Here is a 25,996-nt window from a genome sequence, read left to right as displayed (position 1 = left end):
GTTAATTCAACTGCACAGGCCGGATATGGAAATTGACAAAGTTGTTCTATCAAATCGTTAACGTCAAATCAAACGTCACGTCACAATCAAGTCAAGAGATATGCCAAAAAAGTTCTAAAAGTCAAATCAAAAGTATCAAAACTGCTTTTACGCAGAAGGGTGTGAGTCGTGTCGATCCTTGTTTTTTTTTTTATTTGATCAGTATTCGATTAATTGAAACGATCAATTAGTTTTATTAATCCATGTTTCCCTAATTAATTTATTTATAAATAATTGGTAACTTATTTTATCAGTATTTATTAGTCCGGCAACCATGGCTCACTGTATGAGAGTTTTGCATGGCCAGGTAAGTAATATTTTTTCCACATTTACGTGTACTTCATCTGTTATAATAGGACAAATTAATCATTCTATAGTCTATAATAACAATATGAAGATTATTAAATGAATTATCAAAACTTAGTATATATTGAATATATCTGATACAATCCCAATGAAACTGGTCACGTAAAATTAGTTTTACGTAAGGCCAGTAGGTTATGATTAGTATCCTCGTATCTCTGTTATCTCATCTCACATAATAGGTAGTAAATACCGATGTGACAGCGGTCGGTTATTTTCCATAGGTTTATTAACTTACGTGATGTTTTCAGGGTGGCAGGACGAGAGCAGTACTCTTGGAGATTCAGCAGAGATGCTTCAGCGTGTCTCCTCTTACCGCCGCGGCGGCCCAGGTACTTGGACGGTTCAAAAATATGTTTAATGGATATTTTTCAGTGATAACACAATACTGTTATGTAATCATTGAAGCATAGAAAATTTTATGTTCTATGTTATGAATGATGTTTTTAAATGGTAAATGATGTTTTTTAGATGTCGAGGTTCGACAAAGCTCCCTTGCCCTACGAGAAATTATCACAAAATTTGGAGATTGTGAAAAAGAGGCTAGGTCGTGACATGACCTTGTCAGAGAAGGTCCTCTATTCACATTTAGATGACCCGAAAGGACAAGTAAGTAATTATATTGAACTTTTATTTTATATTTTATATTATACATCCAAATTTTTCTATAATTATTAGTGAAAAACTTGACATTAGTATTTCACACTTGGCACTTGATAATTCTATAAATTAACACTTGATAACCTTTGTAACTCAGTAGTATGTTTCTGTATTAATCATTTCCCAAGCATAATCTTGTATGAATTCACTATTTGAGAACATTTTAAATTAGTTTAGATCCAGTTCTGAATTATACCTCAATTATTTGTTGAGTTCCACATAAAAGTGACACTATAATGTTAATCTTTGGTCTACCTCAAGCTGTTTAGACTTTTATCACTCTGACAATGAGCATTGTTATTTACCATTATGCTATTCTATAATTTTATAATGATTATATTAAAATCCTGCCAAATGCCATCAATCAACACCAACAAAACAATTAATTTATACCAACCGAAATTTTAATAAAAGTAATGATAAAATATGGAGATATAACACTTTAGTCTTCAAGAATGGCAACATATGAAGAGAATAATGGGTGTCATATTGTACTCTATGATGTTCATGTCTATAGACGACGGTTACGACTTTCTATCAGATGGGCCGTCAGCTTTGCGATTCTAAGTTGCAAAAAAAAGATTGCATATATATTTAAATGTAACTTATATATAATATTATTCTATAATATATATATATATGATGTTTATATGTTATATAATGTTATTCTTTAATAAATACTTATAATGCTGTTTATTATTGAATGTTTTTATACTAACAGGATATAATTATATTGTATAAGGTCATTAAATTAGCCTCTAAATTCACAGTAATATGATAACATGATATATAACATAAATAAACATATTTATTTGTAATACCACTTGTCAATGATATGATAAGATCTAAGTATCTCCAGCATTGTTGTGACTTTTTTTTTAAATATGTACATACAATTACAACAGACTACCTATGAATATTATTTTAAAACTTGTTCTAACTTTCTATATATTTATAATTAGTTAATGGGGATTTAACAAACAAAAGGATGTTTATCATTCCCGATCAGTCTTAATTTTGAAGGTTTTGTCAGAGTAAGTATGATAATGTCATAGTAAGATACTATGATTCTGTTGAAAATAATAATAATGAATATCTGAATATAGTAAAACATCAAATCTGGAAAATGTTTGATTCAGCCTGATTTCATTTAAATTCATTACAAATAATCATTAAATGCATTCTATTCTTTATTTGCTTTTTTATCATTATTATATTCTTTTCCTATATAGTTTTATTTATATTATTATGGCCTTTAATCATACTATTATATGGTCTAGTAATAATAATATAAAAAAATGAGATTCATTCTACATGCACCTTAAAGAGATGTAAGTAAAAATTTCTAAAATCTATAGAAACATAAATAAAAATTATCATTCATTCAGGAAATTGAACGTGGCACCAGTTACCTCCGACTTCGGCCAGACCGCGTGGCTATGCAAGATGCGACTGCACAGATGGCCATGTTGCAGTTCATCTCATCTGGATTACCTCGAGTTGCTGTCCCATCCACCATCCACTGTGACCACTTGATCGAAGCGCAGATCGGTGGCGATAAGGATTTAGCCAGAGCTAAGGTATGGCTTGTCCTTTAAAGAAAATTTCAAAATTACTTCAAATACATAGAAATATAATGAAAAATATTTTTATCTGAATGTCTTTATCACCATTATTTCAATATTACAATACTATTTTTCATATTCCCATAAAATAATATAAATTAATTAATTAAATTGAAACGCTGGTGACAGCACCACTTGACAAATGAGTCTGACTACCCCATTGGGTATTGTAGTCATAAGCAAATAAAGAATTCTTTTTATTATTATAAGTTTTATTAACCAACCGCAACATTGTCAAATACAACAATGAAATGCATATTTCCAGTAGACATTGCTTTACAAATAGAAAATTACATACATAATTACAGTAAATAATTAATTGAATATTTTTTGAAAATTGTACAGTCCTCTGTAACAGAGGATGAGCCTTCGGCTGTGTTTGTGATTAGTTTGATAAAGGTGTTTATCATCGTCAGAGAGTTAACCAAAAATTTTAATAGGAAAGCTTTTAGGGATGTTGTAGTTGCAAACCATTAAAACACTAAACTACAGTTATCTTTTTTGTAATTAGTCTATTATAATGTTTATTTCACTTTATCAGGACATTAACAAAGAAGTATACAAGTTCTTGGAGACAGCTGGAGCAAAATATGGAGTTGGTTTCTGGAAACCAGGCTCTGGTATTATCCATCAAATTATCCTGGAGAACTATGCATTCCCTGGTTTACTCATGATCGGCACTGACTCACACACACCCAACGGTGGAGGTCTTGGTGGACTTTGCATCGGTAATTATTTTATAATTATATGTTTATTTAATTCAATAGACTCTACATATTTTTTACTCACGAGATGGTGATAGGCATGTTTTGTATTCAAACATGCTCATTACTCAGCAATATCTGACAAATTCCTTTGAGTAACCCAGATTTACAAATACATTTTCTATATGAAATTATATTAAAAATTCATTAAGTGCAGTGCTAGTTATGTAAAACAGCCATCTCTTGTAGACATGTATATGTAGAGGGATGTATTTATACAGAAGTCGATTGCTTGGGTACCTCTGTCCCATTCGTGTTTCTACCGTGAAGCAATTGTGTTTGCACGGCTGTGTTTCAGTTTGAAGGGTGGGATATGGCGTGAATTTACTGGGTACAGAGGAATACCACCTGAGTCCTCAGGAATGGCAACGCATGGAGGGTATCATAGGCGAAACAGTATACTCTGTTATGTCCATGGTACTGCTCATGTCTATAGGCGACGGTTATCGCTTTCCATCAGGTGGACAGTTAGCTTGTTTGCCATTCTAAGTAGAATAAAAAAAAAAAGATTCGCCTTCTATTGTCTGTTAAAAAATACTCTTCAAAACGTTCATAGATCGAGTGTTATATAATACATTCAATATAACGTAAACAGACAATATAAATTAGGATTGTATTAAAAAAAAAAACAGGTTTCTATTATGGCATAACCAGTTATTTTAATTTAAAAACAAAACCACTGAACCGACTTTGATAAAATTTTTATCGGACCAGTCTATAATTATATCCTATCAGATATAAAAATAATTTTCCAAATGGGTTTATAATTGACTGAGTTATGAGGTAACAAACATTGTCGGTTGGAAATACCTCTGACTACCTAAATACCCCTGATATTGCAGGCGTTATAACGGCTACGGTAACCGTTTACCATCAGGTGGACCGTATGCTTACCACTTCAGTGGTATAAAAAATACCTTAAACAAAAATAAGGTCTTTGATTTTTAAACATAGACAATGCACCCATTGTCTATGTTTAAAAATTATAAAAAAAAAAAACATTGTAAAATTGATGATAACAATGATGCACAGGTGTCGGTGGCGCTGACGCGGTCGACGTGATGGCCGATATCCCGTGGGAACTTAAGTGCCCAAAGGTCATCGGTGTCAAGCTGACTGGTAAGTTTTTATATATATATATATATATATATTTTTAATGTAAAGATCTATTTCGTAAAAATAATTTATAAGATAGATTATTGTCTATATTATTTACTAGCGATCCAACCCGGCTTCACACGAGTAAATATCATTTTCTTATGTTATATTTAAGTCTACGGTTACTTGCTAATAATATAGTTTTCTATAGATAAAAGAATTTTTAAAATCAGTTGAATAGTTTTTAAGTTTATTCATAACAAACAAACAAATAATCAAATCTTTATAATATTAGGGTAAATAGATATCTAATATAATAACATCTAAATTGAATTTTAATCTATAATATAAAAATGAATCGCTGAATGTGTTGCTAAGCGCAAATCTCGAGAACAGCTGGACCGATTTCGAACGTATTTGAATGAAACTTTCCGTACGGATAGGTCCTAACTTAGCTCATAGGATAATACTTTATGTACGGATTCATGCGGGCAGAACCGCAGGATTCGGCTAATTACAAGTGAAACAAGAGAATAAAAACAAAAACTTCGAAAGCGGCGCAACGAATTACTTGTTGTTTTCCATTATTATTGTTTCCCCTATGTCCGTTTTGTTTACGTATTGTTGCTACAAGATTCCAATCAAACGTTTGGCATTTTGCCAACTTAAAAAACTGCGCTTTTGCATTAGTTGCCACGTGCGATATTCGCTATTCTACCATTGGCAAAGTGCCTCTCAGTCGTAAAAGCAATTAGTGAAAAAAAAAAACGTGTCAAATGCGTTTAAAATTCATTGAGTACAGTCGAACCGAGGGGGAAAAAATTAATACTAATGGGATCTAAACAGCCCTACAGCTATTTATTTACCCTATCAGGTCGACCTCCACGCGGTTCCCAAAAGAAACCATCTTGTTTAATCCTTTATGAATTGGTTACTATGGACCAACCAACCTGTATCATCCCTCCTCCAAAATTTGCTGTTAGCGATCGGTCTATAAGTATATTTTTATCCAACATATTGCATAGTATCTAATATAGATCCATGCCTATAGTACACACGTGGGTCGTGATAATGGCCGTGGGCCAACTGACGCCATTCTACGTTACATTTTATATCTTAGCATTCCGAATGCTGATCGGCTGTACAATAACAAGATGAAATACCCAACGGTTGCTGCTGTTAGTACTACCACCATACCGTTGGATAATTTGTTACTCTAAATTGTATCATACAACACACGACATAAAATCTAAATTTGAATGGCAAGTTATTAGCTGTGTTGCAGAAATCATCCCTTTTAAGTTTTGCGATCGTTACCTCGACTACATACAATATAGGTCATAAATTCGGTCGACATTTTTTGAAAATACATAATCGTGTTTTATAATTGGCGGAGCAAAATGTAATTGTTTATATTCCTTTATCGTTTCACATTGTTACGACACGACATCGTAACCTTAAAAAAATTAGTATATTGTATTTTAAAAGGCCTGCGTACACGTGCAATTCCTCCTCGGTGTTGCGGATGCTTATGGTCGGCGGTAGTCACTTACCATTATTGTTGTAAATTACTATGGTTATAAAAAACATCCGAATCCATAGCCATAATTAAATTTCTGCTCAGTTCGCCTGGCCTACTTACTATCTACAATGTTCTATGTCTTTCGCAATCGGTACATAGTCCACTCGTGTGTGTAGCCTTGACTCTGGCTAGACTCGCGACGAAATCAAATCTAAATATAACCGTTAATATATATATTCCACATCTATTTATTTGTGGAATACACTGTCTGATCTGTACAAATAAACAAATATGATACTTCCCGATACTATTTTTAGGATTACGTAGGCAAAAGAATCGATAAGTGCGAGTAAGCATATAATAATACGTACTTTTTTTAATGGGTGAAAATGAAATGGTAACCCCGCCTGCGATATCGGTATACGCTTGACGGGGCACCAGTGAGAGGTGATAGGTGAGGGTGAAAGCAGGTCAGTTAGCCCATTGTGAAGAATTCTGTGAGATTTAACCACGAAGGTTTCAAGGGGAAACCGCGTAGAGGTCGACCTGATAGGGTACATTGTTAGCAATGGAACTGGTAGAATTCATTACTAACAATCCCTTTCCCCTCTGAATAACACGTACTTTATTTTTTTTTTCAAAGTAGCCAATGAAATGTGGTTGTACCATTCATTGGCTACTGAATGGAAATTAAGATCGACTTTCCAGAACACAATTATCACATTTTTACACATATTTAAGCCCCTAAAATAAATTCAAACAAAGTGAAATTTCCTTCACAATATCAACTTGATAAGAGTGGATTTGATAACGTTGTCATGACTAGTCATTATTATAAATCACCTGCACCGTTATCAGGCGTACCGAACTAGAAATATCGAAGGACGTAGATATGTAAGAGATAGCAGACGCGTTATCTCTGGTATATGTTATTATATTTCTTTCACGTCTTGGATAAGATCAATCTCAGCCCATAAAATGACACACCTTTGACTTCATCAGAATTGTGACGTCATAAAAATGGTGTGTGGCACTGAAGAATGACTGTATTTATTATTATTATATCAGCTGTTAATTGCCCACTGCTGGACATAGGTTTCTCCCATAAGGCGGATTCTACCAGTAGTTACTGCGCTTGGTAGGCGAGTTGACAACCGCAGTTTTTTTTTTATGGATGATAATGAAATAGTAACCCCACCCGCGCTATCGGTATGCACCGGCGGGCACCAGTGAAGGATGATAGATGAGGATGAAGCAGGTTAATTAGCCCATTGTGACGAATTCAACAAGAATTGTTCATGATGGTTTCCAGGGGGAACCACGTGGAGGTCGACCTGATGGGGCATATTGGTAGCAATGGGGCTGTCAAACTCCATTGCTAACAATCCCTTTCCCCCGTGACAACCGCAGTTAGGCTTTGGTTATGTTTTAAGAGGGACGCTACTACCCATTACGTTCCCTTAGTCGCCTCTGACTAGACCCACGGGAAAAGGACGGGGTGGCCCATTCTATGCCGAGACCACACGGCAATCATAATGACTATTTTATAACCCATACTGTTCCATTACCCCCTCTTTCCCACCTTCCTCCTCCCTTTATTTTACAATGAAAATTCACTACAAAGATTTTTTTTTTTCACATTTCTCTAAAATTAGTATAAATGTGCCAAATGTAACCGGTCTAAGTAGCTAACTTGGAATACAATTTAACCGGATTACTTGCCCTAAGAAACCGGTTGCTTCGAATAAAATTTGTTTGTCATGCAACACTGAGTGGAACCCACCTATATATAAATTATTAAATAACAGATGCAAGCATGTTATGGATTTATTGAGATTTAGAGATACTCTCTGTCTACCCCGCAAGAGACCTGGTGTTAAGATGTTAGTTAAAAGTAATATATGGTGCATTTCAAACTAAAAACTTGATATTTATATACATACATTTACCGTACATAGAATGGGCCACCCCTTCCTGTCCCGTAGGTGTGGTGGTACAAGTACAAGAGGTACAAGAGGTGGCTAGAGGAATTTAATGGTCGAAGGATGGGCTGTAACGTCCCTCTTAAGACATCACCAAAAGCCTAACTGCGGTTGCCAAACATGGCAACTACTGGCAACCCCAATTATGCGGGAGGTCTATGTTCAGCAGTGGACAGGCTGATATGATAATGATGAAGATAATGGCTATGTGATCCCGCCATAGAATAAGCCACCCCTTCCTTTCCCGTTGGTGTCGTAAAAGACGATTAAGGGACGGCGAGGAACAGGCAGCAGTATCCCTCTTAAAACATCTCTAATGCCTGACTGCGGTTGCCAACTCGCCTGCCAAGCGTGACAACTACTGACAAAACCTACTTTATGTGGGAGGCCTATGTTCAACAGTGGATGGTTAAGGGCCGATATGATGATGATAATGAAGTTGGTGATGATACATACATTATTACATGTTAGGTATGTTTATACATAATGACTAAAATTACGTAATAGACGTACTCCACCGTCGTCATTTCACTAAGAGCACATTGACCTTGCGCGACCCTGACATTGCAGAATGTAGTGAACTATTTTGTGTATGAAACGCTAGACGTCATTAAAACTTCATGTAAACTTCTCAAGGATAGTTTACATGGAGATTCATAATTTCATATCTTTTTTTTTCTCATTTTCGAACCAGTAGGTACACCAAGCCTCCTGCTTTTTACTAGTCTAGGTGTAGTATCGCTATCATTTCTAACTCGAATGATTAAAACGTATATGATATGCGCAGACGCAATGCATACGTATCATGTGTTGTATGAGAACATAACTGGCGTCTATTCTAATAAGTACAATCACGAACATTATGGATGTAACATATTGCATTGAAAAACTGAAATGGAGAACGAATGGTCGTATGATGAGGAAGAAAAAGGATAAATAGACTAAGGATGTAACTGAGTGGTATCCAAAAGAAAGAGAGATAGTATCGTGGGAGGATGGCATAAAAAACATAGTGGACGTTACATGCAGAAAGAAGACGCGAGATCACATTTGTGGCAAGCTTTAGGGGAGGTCTATGCTAGGAAGCAAGACAATCTTCGTGACAATGGTGTTTCAATTTAGAAAAAATATAGCTTTTTTATGCAACTTTAAATGGCAAACAAGCTGACAACCCACCTGATAGAAAGTGGTAACCGTCGCCTGTAGACATGAGCAGTACTACGGATATAACAGAGTACACTGTTTCGCGCATGATACTCTCCATGCGTTGCCATTCCTGAGGACTCAGGTGTTATTCCTATGTACCCTGTAAATTCACTGCCATATCCCACCCTTAAAACTGAAACACAGCCATGCAAACACAACTACTTCACGGTAGAAACACGAGTGGGACAGAGGTACCCAAGCAAATGACTTTTGTACAAAGTGTCCCTCTGGTAAAAGAATAGTATTGTAGTAGTATTGTTTATAATTACTGCTCTCCATCCAAAGGTTGCCTGGAAGAGATCGCTTTTAGCGATATGGTCGCACATTGTTTTCTCATAGTGATTATTTCTTGTAATTGTTTATTTTTATAATAAGTTTACTATTGTAATCTTTTGGAGGAAACAATAGAGTATCTATCTATCTATTAATAAATAGTATTTAAGAAAGAAACATGTATGATGTAAGATTGTAAGATAATGCTTATGGGTCAGTTTTACCCGTTCGTTGGTCAATGTCGACTAAATAGGTTGATCAACGTTCAACACGATCATCCTATAGATGTGTGACGGCGCCGTAACTTGAGCGTTTGATATCATTCTAATTGAACTAAACAACAACAGAAATGTGTTGTTGTATTTTTTTTTTTAATGTGTGATAATGGAATGGTAACCCCGCCTGCGCTATCGGGATACGCTGGCGGAGCACCAGTGAAGAATGATAGGTGAGGATGAAGCAGGTCAGTTGGCCTGTCGTGACGAGTTCAACAAGAATTGTTCACGATGGTTTCCAGGGGGAACCACGTGGAGGTTGACCTAATAGGGCATATTGCTAGCAATAGTGCTGTCAAGCTCCATTGCTAACAATCCCTTTTACCCCTGTTTTCATTGGTTAATATGTGATAAATGGAATGGTAATCCCGCCTGCGAATTTTGCTATCGATGTACGCTGACGGTGCACCAGTGAAGGATGATAGGTGAGAATGAAGGCAGACCCATGGTGAAGAATTTGACAATAATTAACCACGATTATTTCCAGGGGAACCGCGTGGAGGTCGGCCTGATAAGGGTGTATTGCTAGCAATGGGGCTGTTAGGACCCTTAACAAAGCCTTTCACCCCTTTTTTTATTGGTTTTGTAATGTTATATGTACTCATACTGTTCTTGTATTATGTTTGACCGCTGTTGGTCGGTGACAACTGATAGAGCGAATTACATTTTTTTTTTTTTAATATTTTAAGGGCTTTTACCTTCTTCAGGTTTATCAGTCCTATTGTACCCTGAACTGATTTCTCCAACAAAACTTTATCTACCTTCCCTAGACGCGGAAAGAGAAGAATTAATGGGCATCAATAATTTACAGAGATGTTCAAAAATTTCTGGTTTAAGTTCAGCTAACATAGTTTGAATAAGACCAACATTCAATTTATTTAAGTTAAAGTGGCGCATGAATTCTTCTCTTTCCTTCGTGTTAATACGACACTCTAATAGAATATGATGCACATCATCGATGGTAAATACTTCATAATTTGTCATTTTTATATAAATCTGGATCGTGGAGCGGGGGGTGGGGGAGAGTATTAGTAGTGCGGACTATCAAGCCCTTGCTATAATACCATATCAGCTCGACCTCCACATGATCCCCCCTTGAAAACCACTGTGCTGAATTTCAGGTGTATTTATCACGATGGGCTAACTGACCTGCCTTTTCATCCTCATTTGTCATCCCTCACTGGTGCCTCATCTGTGATACCGTGAGCGCGGGCGGAGTTACCATTCCATTATTATCTATTAAAAAAATGTGGATCGTTTAAAAAAAATTCACTTTTCTTGATGGTCTAGCGGTTTAACATACATGCCGATTTATTTTCCGATGGTCTCGGGTTCGATTCCCGCACAATACAAACATTTGCAATCATAAGTATGTTTGTATTGGACTGGGTTTATGTGTGTGTGTGTATGTATATATATATATATATATATATATATATATATATATATATATATATATACAATCATAAATTCGAGAAAATAGCAAGTTATTTTATTATACTTTTTAGTAACATCGTTATCATTCTACGTGTAAATTTTATTTCGTTATATAACAACACTACGTCAATAGACAATTTCTCGATAAGACCAACGTTTCCAGGTAAATAAGTATCAAGGGTATCTATAAGTATATTTTTACAAAGAAAATTGATAGCATCAAATCTACTTGTATGTTCGATTTAATACCAAATATTTGGAAAAATAATGGCCGAGGCGTAGAATGGTTCACCCCTTCCTTTTCCGTTACTGTTGTAAAAAGCGACTAAGGAAACTTAAAGGTCGAGGAATGGGCAGCAGACTCCCTCTTAAATCATCAAAGCATGATAGCGTTTGCCGACTCATCTTCCAAACTTGGCAATTGGCAGCCCATAGTTTTTTTTAATGGGTGATAATGGAACGGTAACCCCACCCGCGCTAACGGTATACACCGGCGGGACACCAGTGAAGGATGATAGGTGAGGGTGAAATAGCTCAGTTAGCCCATCGTGACGAATTCAACAAGAATTGTTCACGATGGTTTCCAGGGGGAACCACGTGGAGGTCGATCTAATAGGGCAAATTGCTAACAATGGGGCTGTCAAACTCCATTGCTACCAATCCCTTTCCCCCCGGCAACCCATAGTTATAATGATGATGATGGTAGTTTTTATCATTTTATAAATATTTTACGATATATGATATTATCAGTGATGGAGGATGCCAGTTCTTAATGAGTATAATCTCTCAAGTCGACTTCCAAGCGGTCCTCTTAGAAACTAGCGTACTGAATCCATCACGATGTACACGATGTAACTTCATTGCTCACCTATCCTTCACTGTGACCACTCCAGTGTACACAGATAGTGCAGGCGGATTTACCATATCATAAAAAAACTATTTCCCCAAAAAAGTCACATTAAAAATTTTTGTATTTTATGTACATCGGTTGTATTTTTTTGTTTTCGTTAACAGTTGACACATGCCATCTGCTGATCTCTCACGTTGTTTACCATTGCCAACGTCAACAAAACTATATCGCGGTCAATGCCAGATAAAAATCAACTCATTTTCTGTATGAGGGCAGTCAATTTCATTTACTGTATTTATATAATTCATCTTTATAAAATATTACGTTTACATATGAATCTGTCACGCCTGTGTCCCATTGGAGTCGGCAGAAACAATGAAACGCCAAATGCTTCGATTCAAACAAGCTTCTTTCGCTTCCTCCACATTCATCAATCTTTTCATACACGCTCTCCGGTTACGGGTACTTTAAATTTCGCCCTTTTACAACATGTTACCTATTTGGTCGACATATGTCCTTCTAGGGCTATCCCTACCAACGTCTCCATTCATTCTTGCTCTATAAATCTCTTTCGTAATTCTTTGATCCATCCTCTTCAAGTGGCTAAACCAACGCAACATTCCCTTTTCGATTATTGTCACTACATTATAAAATATTAAAATGATCTCTATTGATTTATACTATGCCGCCGTGTGGTTACAGCATAGAATAAGCCACCCTTACCTTTTCCGTGGGTGTCGTAAGAAGCGACTAAGAGAGAACTAGGGATGGGCAGCAGCGTCCATCTTAAAACATCTTCAAAGCCTATCAGCTGCGGTAAAACCACCTCAAGGGGGAGTCTTATGTTCAGCAGTGGACAGTTAAAGGCTAATATAATGGGGGAAAGGGATTGTTAGTAATTGAGACTGAGAATCCCATTGCTAGCAATATACCCAACCAAGTCGACCTCCTCGCTGTTCCTCCTGGAAACTATCATGGTTAATTCCTGATGAATTCATCATGATGGGCTTACTGGCCTGTTTTCATTCTCATCTATCACCCTTCACTGGTGCTCCGCCAACGTATCCCAGCGTTAGCGCAGGCGGGGTTACCATACCATTTTCAATCAAAAAAAAAAGAAGAAGAAAAAAAGGCTAACATGCTGATGATACTATACCACAAAGTCTGGCCGCTGCAGTGAACCTTCTATACTAGAAGTAGCCCCGTGTCCATTCGTAGTTCGTAATTTTTCGCCATATTTTGTGACTTTATTTTCAGTACTACATAAACACACCCAAAAAACCACAGTCAAATGTAAATAGTATCATATTTAGTTTTGTATATTCATCGACAGCCCAAACTCTTTGTAATTCATCAATAATACCAAAAAGATAGATAGATAGATAAACACTTTATTTGAACCATTTACGACACGCGTAAATTAACAAATGAGTTCATACAATCAAATTTATTACACTTTTTTTACTATAAAACAAAAGATAAAATACGAAAATATGTTTATCGCCATGTTTGTCGCAGTGACCAAAATCTATGGAAACAACAGTTCTCCGAATCCCCCAACAATTGGAATCCGTACAAAATTAATTTATAGGAAGCCCACATGAAATGGTTCAAGCTAGTAAGGGCATGAGGGGTGTAACAGTATATTATTTTATTTATTTATTCTTTATTGTCCACAAAAAATTACAACATATAATATATATAAAATAAAGATGTACAACAGGCGAGCTTAACTCTGTAAGAGTTCTCTTCCAGCAAACCCTGAATATTATGCGATTTGTATGTTGTTATTCACCTGTGTATGTGACCAAGCCATCTCCATTAGTTGTGTGACTAGTGGTGGTGACACCGCTAGTCTTATATGTATATAGGTTTTTTTTTATATATTATAAAATATCTAACATATAAAAGTTCCGTATGACAATGTTCATTCGCACTAAACTCCGAGACTGCTTAACCGATTTTTTATGTAAATTTATAAATGTATATTGTTTGTGTCAACTTAAGATATAAGATAGTTTTTATACCGATAACTAGCTGTTGAAGAGTGAAACCGGGGCTGGTCACTAGTAGTATGTAAAACATTTTATTATATATATTTAACTCTTGTTATCCTGATTTCTGTATCCGAATTTTTAGATGTTTTTGTTTTCATAACACGAGCTATTCTGGTTTAAAGGCCAGACAAAAGATCGGGGTCATTGCCTCTACAGTATATAAAAATACTAGTAAAATTATAGTATTGGGAATATCCAGGATTCACAAAATATAAAATCTAATTGGATTAACTTCGATCATATCTATATATTATATTATATTATATATATAATAGAGTTTTTGTATTAAGTATAAAACGTCAAAATCGAAAAAATATTTAAAACCCCTATTAATGAATACTAACATTTGTTTTAAGAAATGGACTTCGTTAATTAACATAATGTACAAGAAGAAAAACCCGAAATACTTTTTTTTATTATCTAACAAAAATATGATTCAGAACTGACTAATTATATAAACCAATAAATCATGCTTAATAACTACGTATGCATTCCAAATAAACAACTTATCAACATCGATAACTGTATTACATGGGTAAAATCCATGATAAGAAAATGTTCCATTAATTATTTAATTAACCTTCAATTAATGACAAAAGGTAGACCACAAAAATATTTTTCAATCGTAAACATCTAAAAACAAGTCTACCAAAGGGAGACTTTGTACAAAAGCCCTTTGCTTTGGTATTTCTATCCCTTTCGTGTTTCAACCGTGAAGCAGTTGTGCTTGCATGGCTGTGTTTCGGTTTGAAGGGTGGGATATGGCAGTAAATTTATTTGGTACAGAGGAATAACACCTGAGTTCTCAGGATTAGCAACGCATGGGGGTATCATGGGCGGTCTATTGGCGATGTTTACTACTTTTCATTAGATGGAACGTCAGCTTGTTTGCCATTCTAAGTTACATAAAAAAAAAAAACCTGAAAGTAAAAATTAAGATCAATCACAGAAATCGACAACGCCTAAAACTTGGTTTCCTACTATGCCTGTAGCAAAGATTAAATTAAAAAATCTAAACAGAAATGTAACTTCCTACTTCTATAACAGAAAATTATAATATAAATGTGAAAATTGGGATGCATGATGGTCAACCATTCTTTCTAGGTAGGGATGATATATTGAAGTTACGTCAGTAAATTCACCAGAATTTAACAACGTTGGTTTCCAGTGGGAACCATGTGGAAGTCGACCTGACAGGGTCTACTGTTAGCAGTATAGCCGCTAGTCCTCATTAGCACTACCTTTCTCTCGTATTAGTCATCTCGGAGTATTCTACCAGTTTAACACACCTCTCTATCTTCACCAGGTCAACTTAAGGGCTGGACGAGTCCCAAGGACGTGATCCTCAAGGTGGCCGGCATCCTCACCGTGAAGGGTGGCACCGGCGCCATCGTGGAGTACCACGGACCCGGTGTCGACTCCATATCCTGCACAGGAATGGCTACCATTTGCAACATGGGCGCTGAGATCGGAGCTACCACCAGCGTTAGTATTTATTTCAACCAATTTAAAAAAAAAGGTTCTCAGTTCGGTTATGTTTTTTTTATTGGCTATTACCTCATAACTCCGTCAGTTGTAAACCGATTTGATTGTTTTTTTTTTTTATCTGAAAGGATGTGCTTAAATATTAGTCCTCACAGAAATTGTATCATAATCGATACAATAGTAAATAATTGATTTTGTCACAATAAAATTGGATTTCTTTGTGGAACACAATTTAATTATTATAGTCATAGTAATATATTGAAATGTATGCATATGGAGCTTTCAAAGATAAACTTTATAAAAGTCGTCTGTTTGTATCTCTATTCTGCAAACTGCAGTGATAAGTGGGATACAGTAGTGAAACTACAAATGTGGAAAATGTGGAAAATATGGAAAATGTTATATATAAATATAATATTAAGATAAACACAAAGACATTTAAATATAAAATAAAGGTGATTATTTTAAATTGTTTAAAATGTGTACACAGGTGTTCCCCTACAACTCGCGTATGGAAGCGTACTTGAAGTCGACTGGCCGCGAGAATGTCGCATCCAGCGCGAACGGCTACAAACATCTGCTCACACCGGACCCAAAAGCACCTTATGACGAGGTAATAAGACACAACTTCGTATTACATATGAACGATGAATTTAAATTTAGAACAAGAATATTTCGACATTGATAAGTTAAGAATTTCTCGAATAAATTTAATCTTTGAAGGGATTAATAAAGAGTTTTCGTTCGTTCAATGAATGTATGTATGTAAGAATAAAAGCCTTAGGAACTCTTTTCTCCTATAAGGGATCTAGTATGACAATAGTATTTTTTTTTTATTTACTAACCTACTTGCAATTTGCTTTTATATATATATATGGATAAAATGAATGAAAATAAAATCTGGAAATGTTTTTAAATAAATTTTAACATTCAATTAGTGAATGTTGGTTTTATTTAAAATAGTGAAAATCTAGACAAAATAATAATTGACCTAAAAATATCTTCAAATGGGATAGATAGGAACACAACTATGAAAATCGCATTAAATTTGGTTTAGTAGTTTTTGCGTGATGCTGAAACAAACGACAGACAGAAAAAAAATCTAAAAAATATTCCTTTGGCGTTATAATAGTACTCCTGTTATAATAGTCATTTCATGTTTTTTTTTTTTTTAATTTATTACATGTACTTCAACCATTTACAATTTTATTATATCAGTAAAATTGAGATTACTTTATCAATATACATTTTTATACATCAGCTGTATAGGTTACTTCCTTTATCCCGCATAAATATTAAAAAAAAAACTAGTCTATAGTCTATGCTTAGTGTATTTACAGCCTTAGACTTTTATTAAAAATAACTGTTTTTGTAACATTACAGTTGATCGAGATTGACCTGTCGACACTGGAGCCCCACGTCAACGGTCCCTTCACACCGGATCTGGCGAATCCCATTTCGAAACTCGGCGAGGAGGCCAAGAAGGCCGGCTGGCCGCTCGACATCCGTGTTGGTCTCATCGGTTCCTGCACAAACTCCTCATACGAAGACATGGGCCGGTGCGCCAGCATCGTCAAGGAGGTTAGTCCGTTATTGCTACTACTTGTGTTACGTACAACTTGTATACGTCAAAACCTCTCTCATTAATAATACATTTTCTTCATTCATATTAACCGTTATCTACTGCTAAAAATAGGCCTCTTTCTATTAGGAGATTTTGCCAGTAGTTGCCACGTTTAGCAGGCGGGTTGGCAACTACAGTTAGGTTTGATGGTGTTTCAAGAGGAATGCTGCTGCTCATCTCTTGACCTTTAAATCCTCTTAGTCGTCTCTTACGACACCTATGGGAAAGGAAGGGTGCCCCATTCCATGCCAGGACCATACAGCAGTCAATAATCAATTTTTTTAATGGTTGACAATGGAATGGCAACCCCCTGCGCTAATGGTATACGCGGGCCAGTGGATGATGATAGGTGAGATGAAAAAGCAGGTCAGTTAGCCCATCGTGATGAATACACCAGGAAATCAGCACAATGGTTTCCAGGGGCGTAGCAATATCATGTTCACGTACTGGCCACTAATAATTTGTTAAATACTGGCCGGTAACAAATTGTTCTATTTATTTTTTCAATGAATAAGTGTTTACTCAACTCGTTTGCGTACCACTACAAGGGGGACCACATGGAAGTCCGCCTGATAAGAATAGTGTATTGCTAGCAATGGGATTCATAGACCGCATCACAAACAATTCCTTACCCCCCCTAATAATACGATTTGGTTAAAATTAGATAAAAACTAGCCTGAATTTCTAGAATGGACTTTGGGTATGTGATATAATATGCATACACCTATTACGTCATATATTTAGTTATAGTTTTAATTAATATAAAGATTGTTAAGTAGATCTATAATATGGGAATATAAAATTGATATCAGTGACATAATTTGTTAACGAGAGCTGTAGATCCGTTAAAGTTATCTATGTATAAACAAGCGCGGCAATAAAACGTTGCTTATGACGTACGATAAAAAATGTCGCCAATTCTGACTTGTAACCGAACATAAAGGGTTCCGTTCAAATTTTTATTGTCAATATACTTACCAGAGGGAGAGTTGGCACAAAAGTAGTTTACTTAGGTACCTCTGTCTCAATAGTGTTTTACCGTGAAGCAGTTATGTTTGCATGGCTGTGTTTCGCTTTGAAGGGTGGGATATGGCAGTGAATTTACAGGGTACAGAGGAATAACATCTGAGTCCTCAGGAATGGCAACGCATGGAGGGTATCATGGGCGAAACAGTATACTCTGTTATGTCCATGGTACTGCTCATGTCTATAGGCGACGGTTACCATTTTCCATCAGGTGGGCCGTCATCTTGTTTGCCATTCTAAGTTGCATAAAAAAACTAATACAATGGAAGGTACAGTTAATGAAAGAAATTAAGAGATACAGCAGTTTGTTCACTTCTGCCACATTCGTTACAAATAATCACTTTTATAGTTTTTTTTTTTTTTTTTTTTAAAGTATATGACTATTGTTTACACAAATAAAGATAATTACATTTTTTTTAACATGTTGTCGAAATAAAATAAAATTGTTTATTTAGCCTCTTCTCAGAATTAGATTAGATTAGGAACTTAATTAGAAGTTAATTTTAACTCAAGGTTAAAATTGTACTTTGTTAAGCGATTTATTAACGATCGAGTATATTTGTACTAGTACAAAAAGGCGGAAATGTTAATTTATTTTAACGCGTTAATTTTTTAAACTACTAGTCGAATTTGTAAAACTCTTTTTCCATTTGTTAGTTCATTAATTGAGGAAGAAGCTATTCGATACAGCAATACGACCACGGGTTACTAGCTGTATACCGCGACTTCTCTTTAGTCTATACCAAATAACTATTCACTGCCTGATATATTAACTATAACAATACTAACTAAACAAAACTATAGCAATAAAGATTCCACTGAGATATCAAATTGGTGGATAAAAAGAAGGGTAAAGAACGAACCTGGTTCACGTAGTCCCCGCGTGTAGGACCTTTGTACGCGTTCTTGTTCAATCTTCAAATTATCCAACACTTACACACGCACACACACTTACTTCCAAATACTATATAACTTATACTAGTTTCTTTGCATGCTATATAACTAAACTAATATAATATAATAACATAATAATAAAATGTAAAACTTAATGTCTAAATATTTATATGTATGTTGGGCACATATATATGTGCTACATGTAGGTACATGCTTTTTCTTGTTTAATTAACAATTTTATTTATTCTACTGGAACGCTAGCGCCTCTGCCTTGAGGAGGTGGGCGTTGACAGCCACGACACAGTTATTTTTAACTAATGTGGCTGTTATCGTACACTACCCTACAGTTGTAATTTTTTATGGTTCCAATAAATACATTTTTTTAATACTTTTGTTGATTTGCTTAAGTATCACTGTATGTTGCGCGGAGATCGCGGCTGATAGAATAATTCGCAACTGGCGGAGAATTTTCGTGATCTTGGCGGAACTTGACCACCTCGACGCGCAGTTGGATTATAGACTGATTTTGTCCATCTACCCCCCAATGTGATCCCAGATTTGATAGGGAATATGGATAGGTAAGGAGGGTAGAAGGATATTGCGTTCGGAAATGTTTAATAAATATACAAATGATGAGATTACCACAAATAAAAATTTTATATTTAGAGAAATGGCGCCTTTTAATTTGATCCCAATTGTCAATGTTCATTATTGACAATTTCGATTGAAGTTCAATTGATGGAAATTCAATCGATATATTAACTATTAGTATAATTTCCTCTTTATTGTGGAGATGAAATAATATACATGGCAATTGTCAATCAAGAAAGATGATCAATTAGAATGTTTTTCTCTAGATTCTTAAGGAATAGTCGATGACTGATTAATTTGTTCATGTAATAAAATTATAACGCTTCCAGGCACTGCAACATGGCGTGAAATCCAAAATTCCATTCAACGTGACACCCGGCTCTGAACAAGTACGCGCCACCATCGAAAGAGACGGCATTGCGCAGACACTGCGCGACTTCGGAGGCACTGTAAGTCTACTGTTTGTCATTTATGTCCATTTATTCCATAAATTAGCTTTAAAATCCATTAACTTTTTATTGAGGATGTTACACATATAATAAATAGGGTGTTTTAATGCTAAAATTACAAATTTACTTATTCTAGGCAATTTAATTTTAAATAATAATGGATTATTTAAAATAATGAATATCAGTTTAAATACATTTAAGTTACAAGTGCAGTTATAAAAGGAAATAATGACTTTAAATTAAAATTAATATTGCGAGATGACTTGACGTAATACACTCCTCGCAAAAATTAAGGGAACATAAAAATTTTTGAAATTTTTGGGTGATTTTCAACAGGCTGTATTTCAGTTAAAAATAATCGTACAGGAAATTTAAAAAAAGGGTTTTGAAGCTTGAAAACTCTAGTTTTCAGATTTTTTGGTGAAAAAATTTTTTGAGCTCCGGTTTCCATGCAATTCTTAAACAAAGCTGAAAATAATTTTTTTCTAAATTTTTTTCACTAAAAAATCTGAAAACTAGAGTTTTCAAGCTTCAAAACCCTTTTTTTAAATTTCCTGTACGATTATTTTTCACTGAAATACAGCCTGTTGAAAATCACCCAAAAATTTCAAAAAATTTTATGTTCCCTTAATTTTTGCGAGGAGTGTAATTAAGATCCAATAAGAAATCCATCGAATTTACGCCATGTTTGTAAAATGTGCTGGTTCTTGTTTTGTATATATTATTAATAATTATTATTTTATTTTACAACTAATGTTGTAAAATAAAATTGTCGTCTGTTCACTTGAAGTATTGTATGTATTTTTTGTTCTATATCAATTGTTTATCAATTTTCTTTTTTATAAAAAACTATAATATATGTAAAAAGGTTAATTTTGAACACGCCAAGTGGGTGTTACCTTATATTTGACGACTTTTTGTGCATTTTCGATTTGAAACCAATTTAAATTGTCTCTCTAATTTAAAAATTTGAAAGAATCTTCCATGTTTAAAGTTATCTATGACCCAGTCGCAATATATTTTTTTCTACATAAAAATAAAAACATGTTAATGGCCTGTAATATTTCTTGATAATTTTCACGTAAGTATACAATATTGACAACTTTTTTATATTATTTCGTTTTCATCCTAATTGAAATCGCTCTACTAATTTCAATATATGAAAAGTCACAATATTTATTTTTCCACATAAAAGAACGTGTTAATGGCCAGTAATATTCATAGACAATTTCCACGTATATAAAATACTTTATCCTCGACATTTCACTGTCTAGGTGTTGGCTAACGCGTGCGGCCCCTGCATCGGCCAATGGGACCGCAAGGACGTGAAGAAGGGCGAGAAGAACACCATCGTAACGTCATACAACAGGAACTTCACCGGTCGTAATGACGCCAACCCCGCCACGCACTGCTTCGTCACCAGCCCCGAGCTTGTCACCGCTCTGTCTCTGGCTGGTGAGTTCTCGAAACATTACTAATATTTTAATTTATCCATCGCCCTCATGTCGGGCGAATGATTCAAGTGGCAATATGAGTTGACATAGTAACTACATATAAAGAATAGCATATATATATTGTTTTAATAGAAATGAGAATCATTAAGTTTCCTTGAAATAAACTATTTTTTGCTCGAAATGGCTGAATACCTAGATCATACTATGGAGCTAGGTCTACACAAGATCACTCAATACTGTGTTTGCTTCTGTTTGTAAGTAACATAAAAGAGTTAGTATAATGGAAATTAACGTTTTAAAATCAATATTTTAGAATTGATAACCTTTTTTCAAAGCATTAGAACACAATTACGAATTTTGGTATATGAGAAAAAAGAACTTTGTTAAACCAACTTTCTTTTTATACCCAGTTGAGTATTACATTGGACTTACTAGAATTCGCATTGCAGGTCGGCTGGACTTCAACCCGGTAACGGACGAGCTGACGGGCTCTGACGGCAAGAAATTCAAGTTGTCAGACCCGTTCGCCGACGAGTTGCCCGCCAAGGGATTCGACCCCGGCCAGGACACATACGAACACCCGCCCGCAGACGGCTCCAGTTAGTATTATTTGTGTGACCATAGCCCGTATGTTTCAATAGAACTGTATTAAAATGTAAACAAACAAATTATTGACCAGTCCATAAAGACGGTCTTACTGATGCCAATTCATTATTTTATTTTTATTTAATAAACTATTTTGGAAAGATTTTTTTAAACTTTATAGCCATTTATATTAGCCAATATATAAATTTATAGTTCAGTGGATCTGAAAATTTCATTATAATCAATTTAGCTAATTTATATGTGAAATACAGGTATAAAGGTTGTCTGTAAGAGATTGCCCTAGCGATAAGACCGTCTTTTGTACCTTTATGTGTATATTTCAATCTGTATTTATGTTACTGTATTTCACTATATTTGAGTTATTCACTTGTCATTGTATATTTTTATTTATGGTGCAATAAAGAGTTAAATAAATAAATAAATAGTACTGAAATACAGATAATCAAAATAATTAGTAATATTTTTAAACGACTATTTAAAAACAAGACAAAATTAATAATATTAGAAAATAATACATAAACAATTAACATAAAACTTTTTCAATTTATTAAATATTTTTTTTATAAAGTACTTTTTATAATTAAATTAATTAAACATATTTCCTATCTCCAATTACTAGAGGTGACAGTGGACGTCTCCCCCACCTCTGATCGGCTGCAACTGCTCGCACCCTTCGACAAGTGGAACGGCAAGGACCTCACCGACCTCACCATCCTCATCAAGGTCAAGGGCAAGTGTACCACCGATCACATCTCCGCCGCCGGACCCTGGCTCAAGTACCGTGGACATCTCGACAACATCTCCAACAACATGTTCATCACGTAAGTTTCGTTTATTTTGATGACCTTACACTCACCTACAAAACACACTGTTTTCTGTGTATATGTATTTTAAAAAGATACATTTTGGATAATCTTATATATAAAATTCTCGTGTCACGGTGTTTGTTATCAAACTCCTCCGACACGGCTTTACCGATTTTTATAAAATTTTGTGTGCATATTGGGTAGGTCTGAGAATCGGCCAACATATATTTTTCATACCACTCAATGATAAGGGTGACCCACCCCAATATTTGTTTTTTAATGGACTAAAAAAATATTCTCCAAATAATGTATATGGCAAAACAACGTTTGCTGGGTCAGCTAGTGTTAGTATAAGAAATAATTAGACGCTGAATGCTATCTCATTTTATTTCATGAAAACTGTAGCAATAGCGATTCTAGCAATGGATTAATTTGCTGCCTTTTTAAAGGAAATATATTTATGATCATATTGTCGATCATATGTATGTTTTATAGTTACAAATATATTTAAATTGTACATTTAATTAATATCAAATTAAACAAGTAGATATTTACTTATAACATTAAAAATTTTGCAAGTGCAATTAATTAGATTATAATAAAAAAAATGGACAGAGTTGCTACCAACAAGAAATAAAAAAAACCTTATAAAATAGTATGAATTACTAGAAAAAAAAAAACATATGATCATGTAATGAATAGAATGTACATTTGACAGTAAAATATACCTCATGATCCAACTATAACCAACATATTTGATAGTGTTAATATATCTTCTATATCTATGCCACATACCTATCTTACAGCGCCACAAACGCTGAAAACGGCGAGCTAAACAAAGTGCGCAACCAGCTGACGGGCGAGTGGGGACCGGTACCCGCGACGGCACGCGCGTACAAAGCGGCCGGCACTCCCTGGGTCGTCATCGGAGACGAGAACTACGGCGAGGGGTCATCTCGCGAGCATGCCGCGCTCGAGCCCCGCCACCTTGGTGGCCGCGCCATCATCGTCAAGTCATTCGCCAGGTAACACGACGCTCATATCATCGCCACTTATATAACTTTAACACAATACTAGAGGGAGATTTTGTACAAAAGTCGTTTGTTTGGGTACTTCTGTACCATTCGTGTTTCTACCGTTATGCGGTTGTGATTGCATGGCTGTGTTTCGGTTTGAAGGGTGGGATATGGCAGTGAATTTACAGGGTAAAAAGGAATAACATCTGAGTCCTCAGGAATGGCAATACATAGAGGGTATCATGGGCGAAACCGTATACTCTGTTATGTCCACGATACTGCTCATGTCTATAGGCGACGGTTACCACTTTCCATCATTATGAAATTACACATACTATAAAGGTTGGAGATAAAATATACTTTATCTCTTGAACACTATTATCGTGAGCTTTACACGGAAAAACTTTACATACAAAAGCTTTCAAGTTATTTGCGAAGAACTCTACTGTTTATTATAAAAAGCTAATTTACCTACTTTATGACAATGGTTAAAGCAAGTTATGAATAAACACTCTCACTACCCTGTTATCTATTTACTTTCCTTGGCGTATGAATAAATATGTATATTATAATACATTTTCACATCATTACAGGATTCACGAGACCAACTTAAAGAAACAGGGTCTATTGCCGTTAACGTTCGCGAACCCCGCTGACTACGACAAAATCCAGCCAACGGACAAAATTTCTCTCCTAGGACTGAACAGCCTCGCGCCCGGCAAGGTAATGCTTGTTTGCTGATATGTAAAGTCATCCGCTGTTATCATTATATTAGCCATTTACTGTCCACTGTTCAGATGTTACGTTCAAATAGTTCAAATACCTCGTTGAAGTAGTTTACCAGTATTTACCACGGTTAGTTTGGCAGGCGAGTTGACAACCGCAGTTAGACTTTGGTGACGTTTTAAGAGCGATGCTGCTACACATTCTTGTATTTTTAAATTCCATTAGTCGCCTCTTACGACAGCCATGAGAAAGGAAAGGAAAGCCACACGGCTATATGTTGTCACTATATCACGATTGTTTGAAATATATACAATCATCATTAAGATTTATTTAACCAAAGCCGTAAAATTTACATAAAGGTATAAAATTTGTCTTGCCTCACTTAATATTATTTTTTTCTACTTAATACGAAATTTTATAATTTCTTTTATTTGTCACTAGTCTGACTTTAATACGATATCAAATTTAACATAATGTTTGTGGCTATGTATATCTACCAACATTACGCATCATTCAACTAGTTCTTTTATTCATCCAAACTAAAAATAATATTTATCTTTACAGCAAGTCGACTGTGAAATCAAACACAAAGATGGCAACACTGAACGCATCAAGTTAAACCACTCCTTGAACGAACAACAGATCTCGTGGTTCAAAGCTGGCTCTGCACTGAACAGGATGAAGGAAATCGCAGCTGGCAAGTGAACACCCAGACGCGTTAGCAAGCTTATATAAAACTTGCACTGGTGTTACACCCCCCCATATTATTAGGGTAATTTAAGTAACTAGCAACAATGAGCCATAACTTAATATTCGTAAGGTGCTAGAAAATGAAATTGTATACTTGTATTCAATCTTTTGTATTCAAAAGACATGAGAATCTCATGCCTTTCTACTTAGGTAGGTTAGGTTACCAAGACCAGTGCAAGATGTTACCATATTTGTCAAAGATGTTTGTTTTCAACACATTTTAATTATAACTCGGACGATACAGCCGCGGCAGTGAATCTTCTATTGCTAGGGTAGTACAAAAGATAGAAATTAGTGGTAAGTTTCAATATTTTCCTTTCAAATGAATTGTAAATCCCATGAATGAACATGAATCAATTGTTTTATATTATTTATGTAAATAATATTTACCTGGAATTAAATCTACTTATATAAATAA

The 25,996-nt window shown here is 35.1% G+C and overlaps 1 protein-coding gene across 1 annotated transcript; it reads left to right on the top strand.

The window, feature by feature from the left end:
- The first annotated feature begins 133 nt into the window (after positions 1–133).
- Positions 134–25,996, top strand: LOC113510586 (probable aconitate hydratase, mitochondrial). Its single transcript, XM_026894043.3, has 16 exons — positions 134–346; positions 654–734; positions 874–1,011; positions 2,451–2,642; positions 3,229–3,415; positions 4,484–4,570; positions 15,458–15,636; positions 16,127–16,249; positions 17,020–17,217; positions 20,101–20,220; positions 21,495–21,675; positions 22,124–22,273; positions 22,900–23,101; positions 23,893–24,111; positions 24,696–24,825; positions 25,393–25,996. The coding sequence occupies exons 1-16, from the start codon at positions 314–316 to the stop codon at positions 25,531–25,533; spliced, it is 2,361 nt and encodes a 786-aa protein (XP_026749844.1). The 5' UTR covers positions 134–313; the 3' UTR covers positions 25,534–25,996.

This window comes from Galleria mellonella, unplaced genomic scaffold (genome assembly GCF_026898425.1).
Source record: "Galleria mellonella isolate WM207_F2 unplaced genomic scaffold, CSIRO_AGI_GalMel_v1 utg116, whole genome shotgun sequence".
NCBI classification, from domain to species: Eukaryota; Metazoa; Arthropoda; class Insecta; order Lepidoptera; family Pyralidae; genus Galleria; species Galleria mellonella.
The sequence above is the reverse complement of the archived record's forward strand: the minus strand, read 5'-3'. Positions and strand labels throughout refer to the sequence as shown.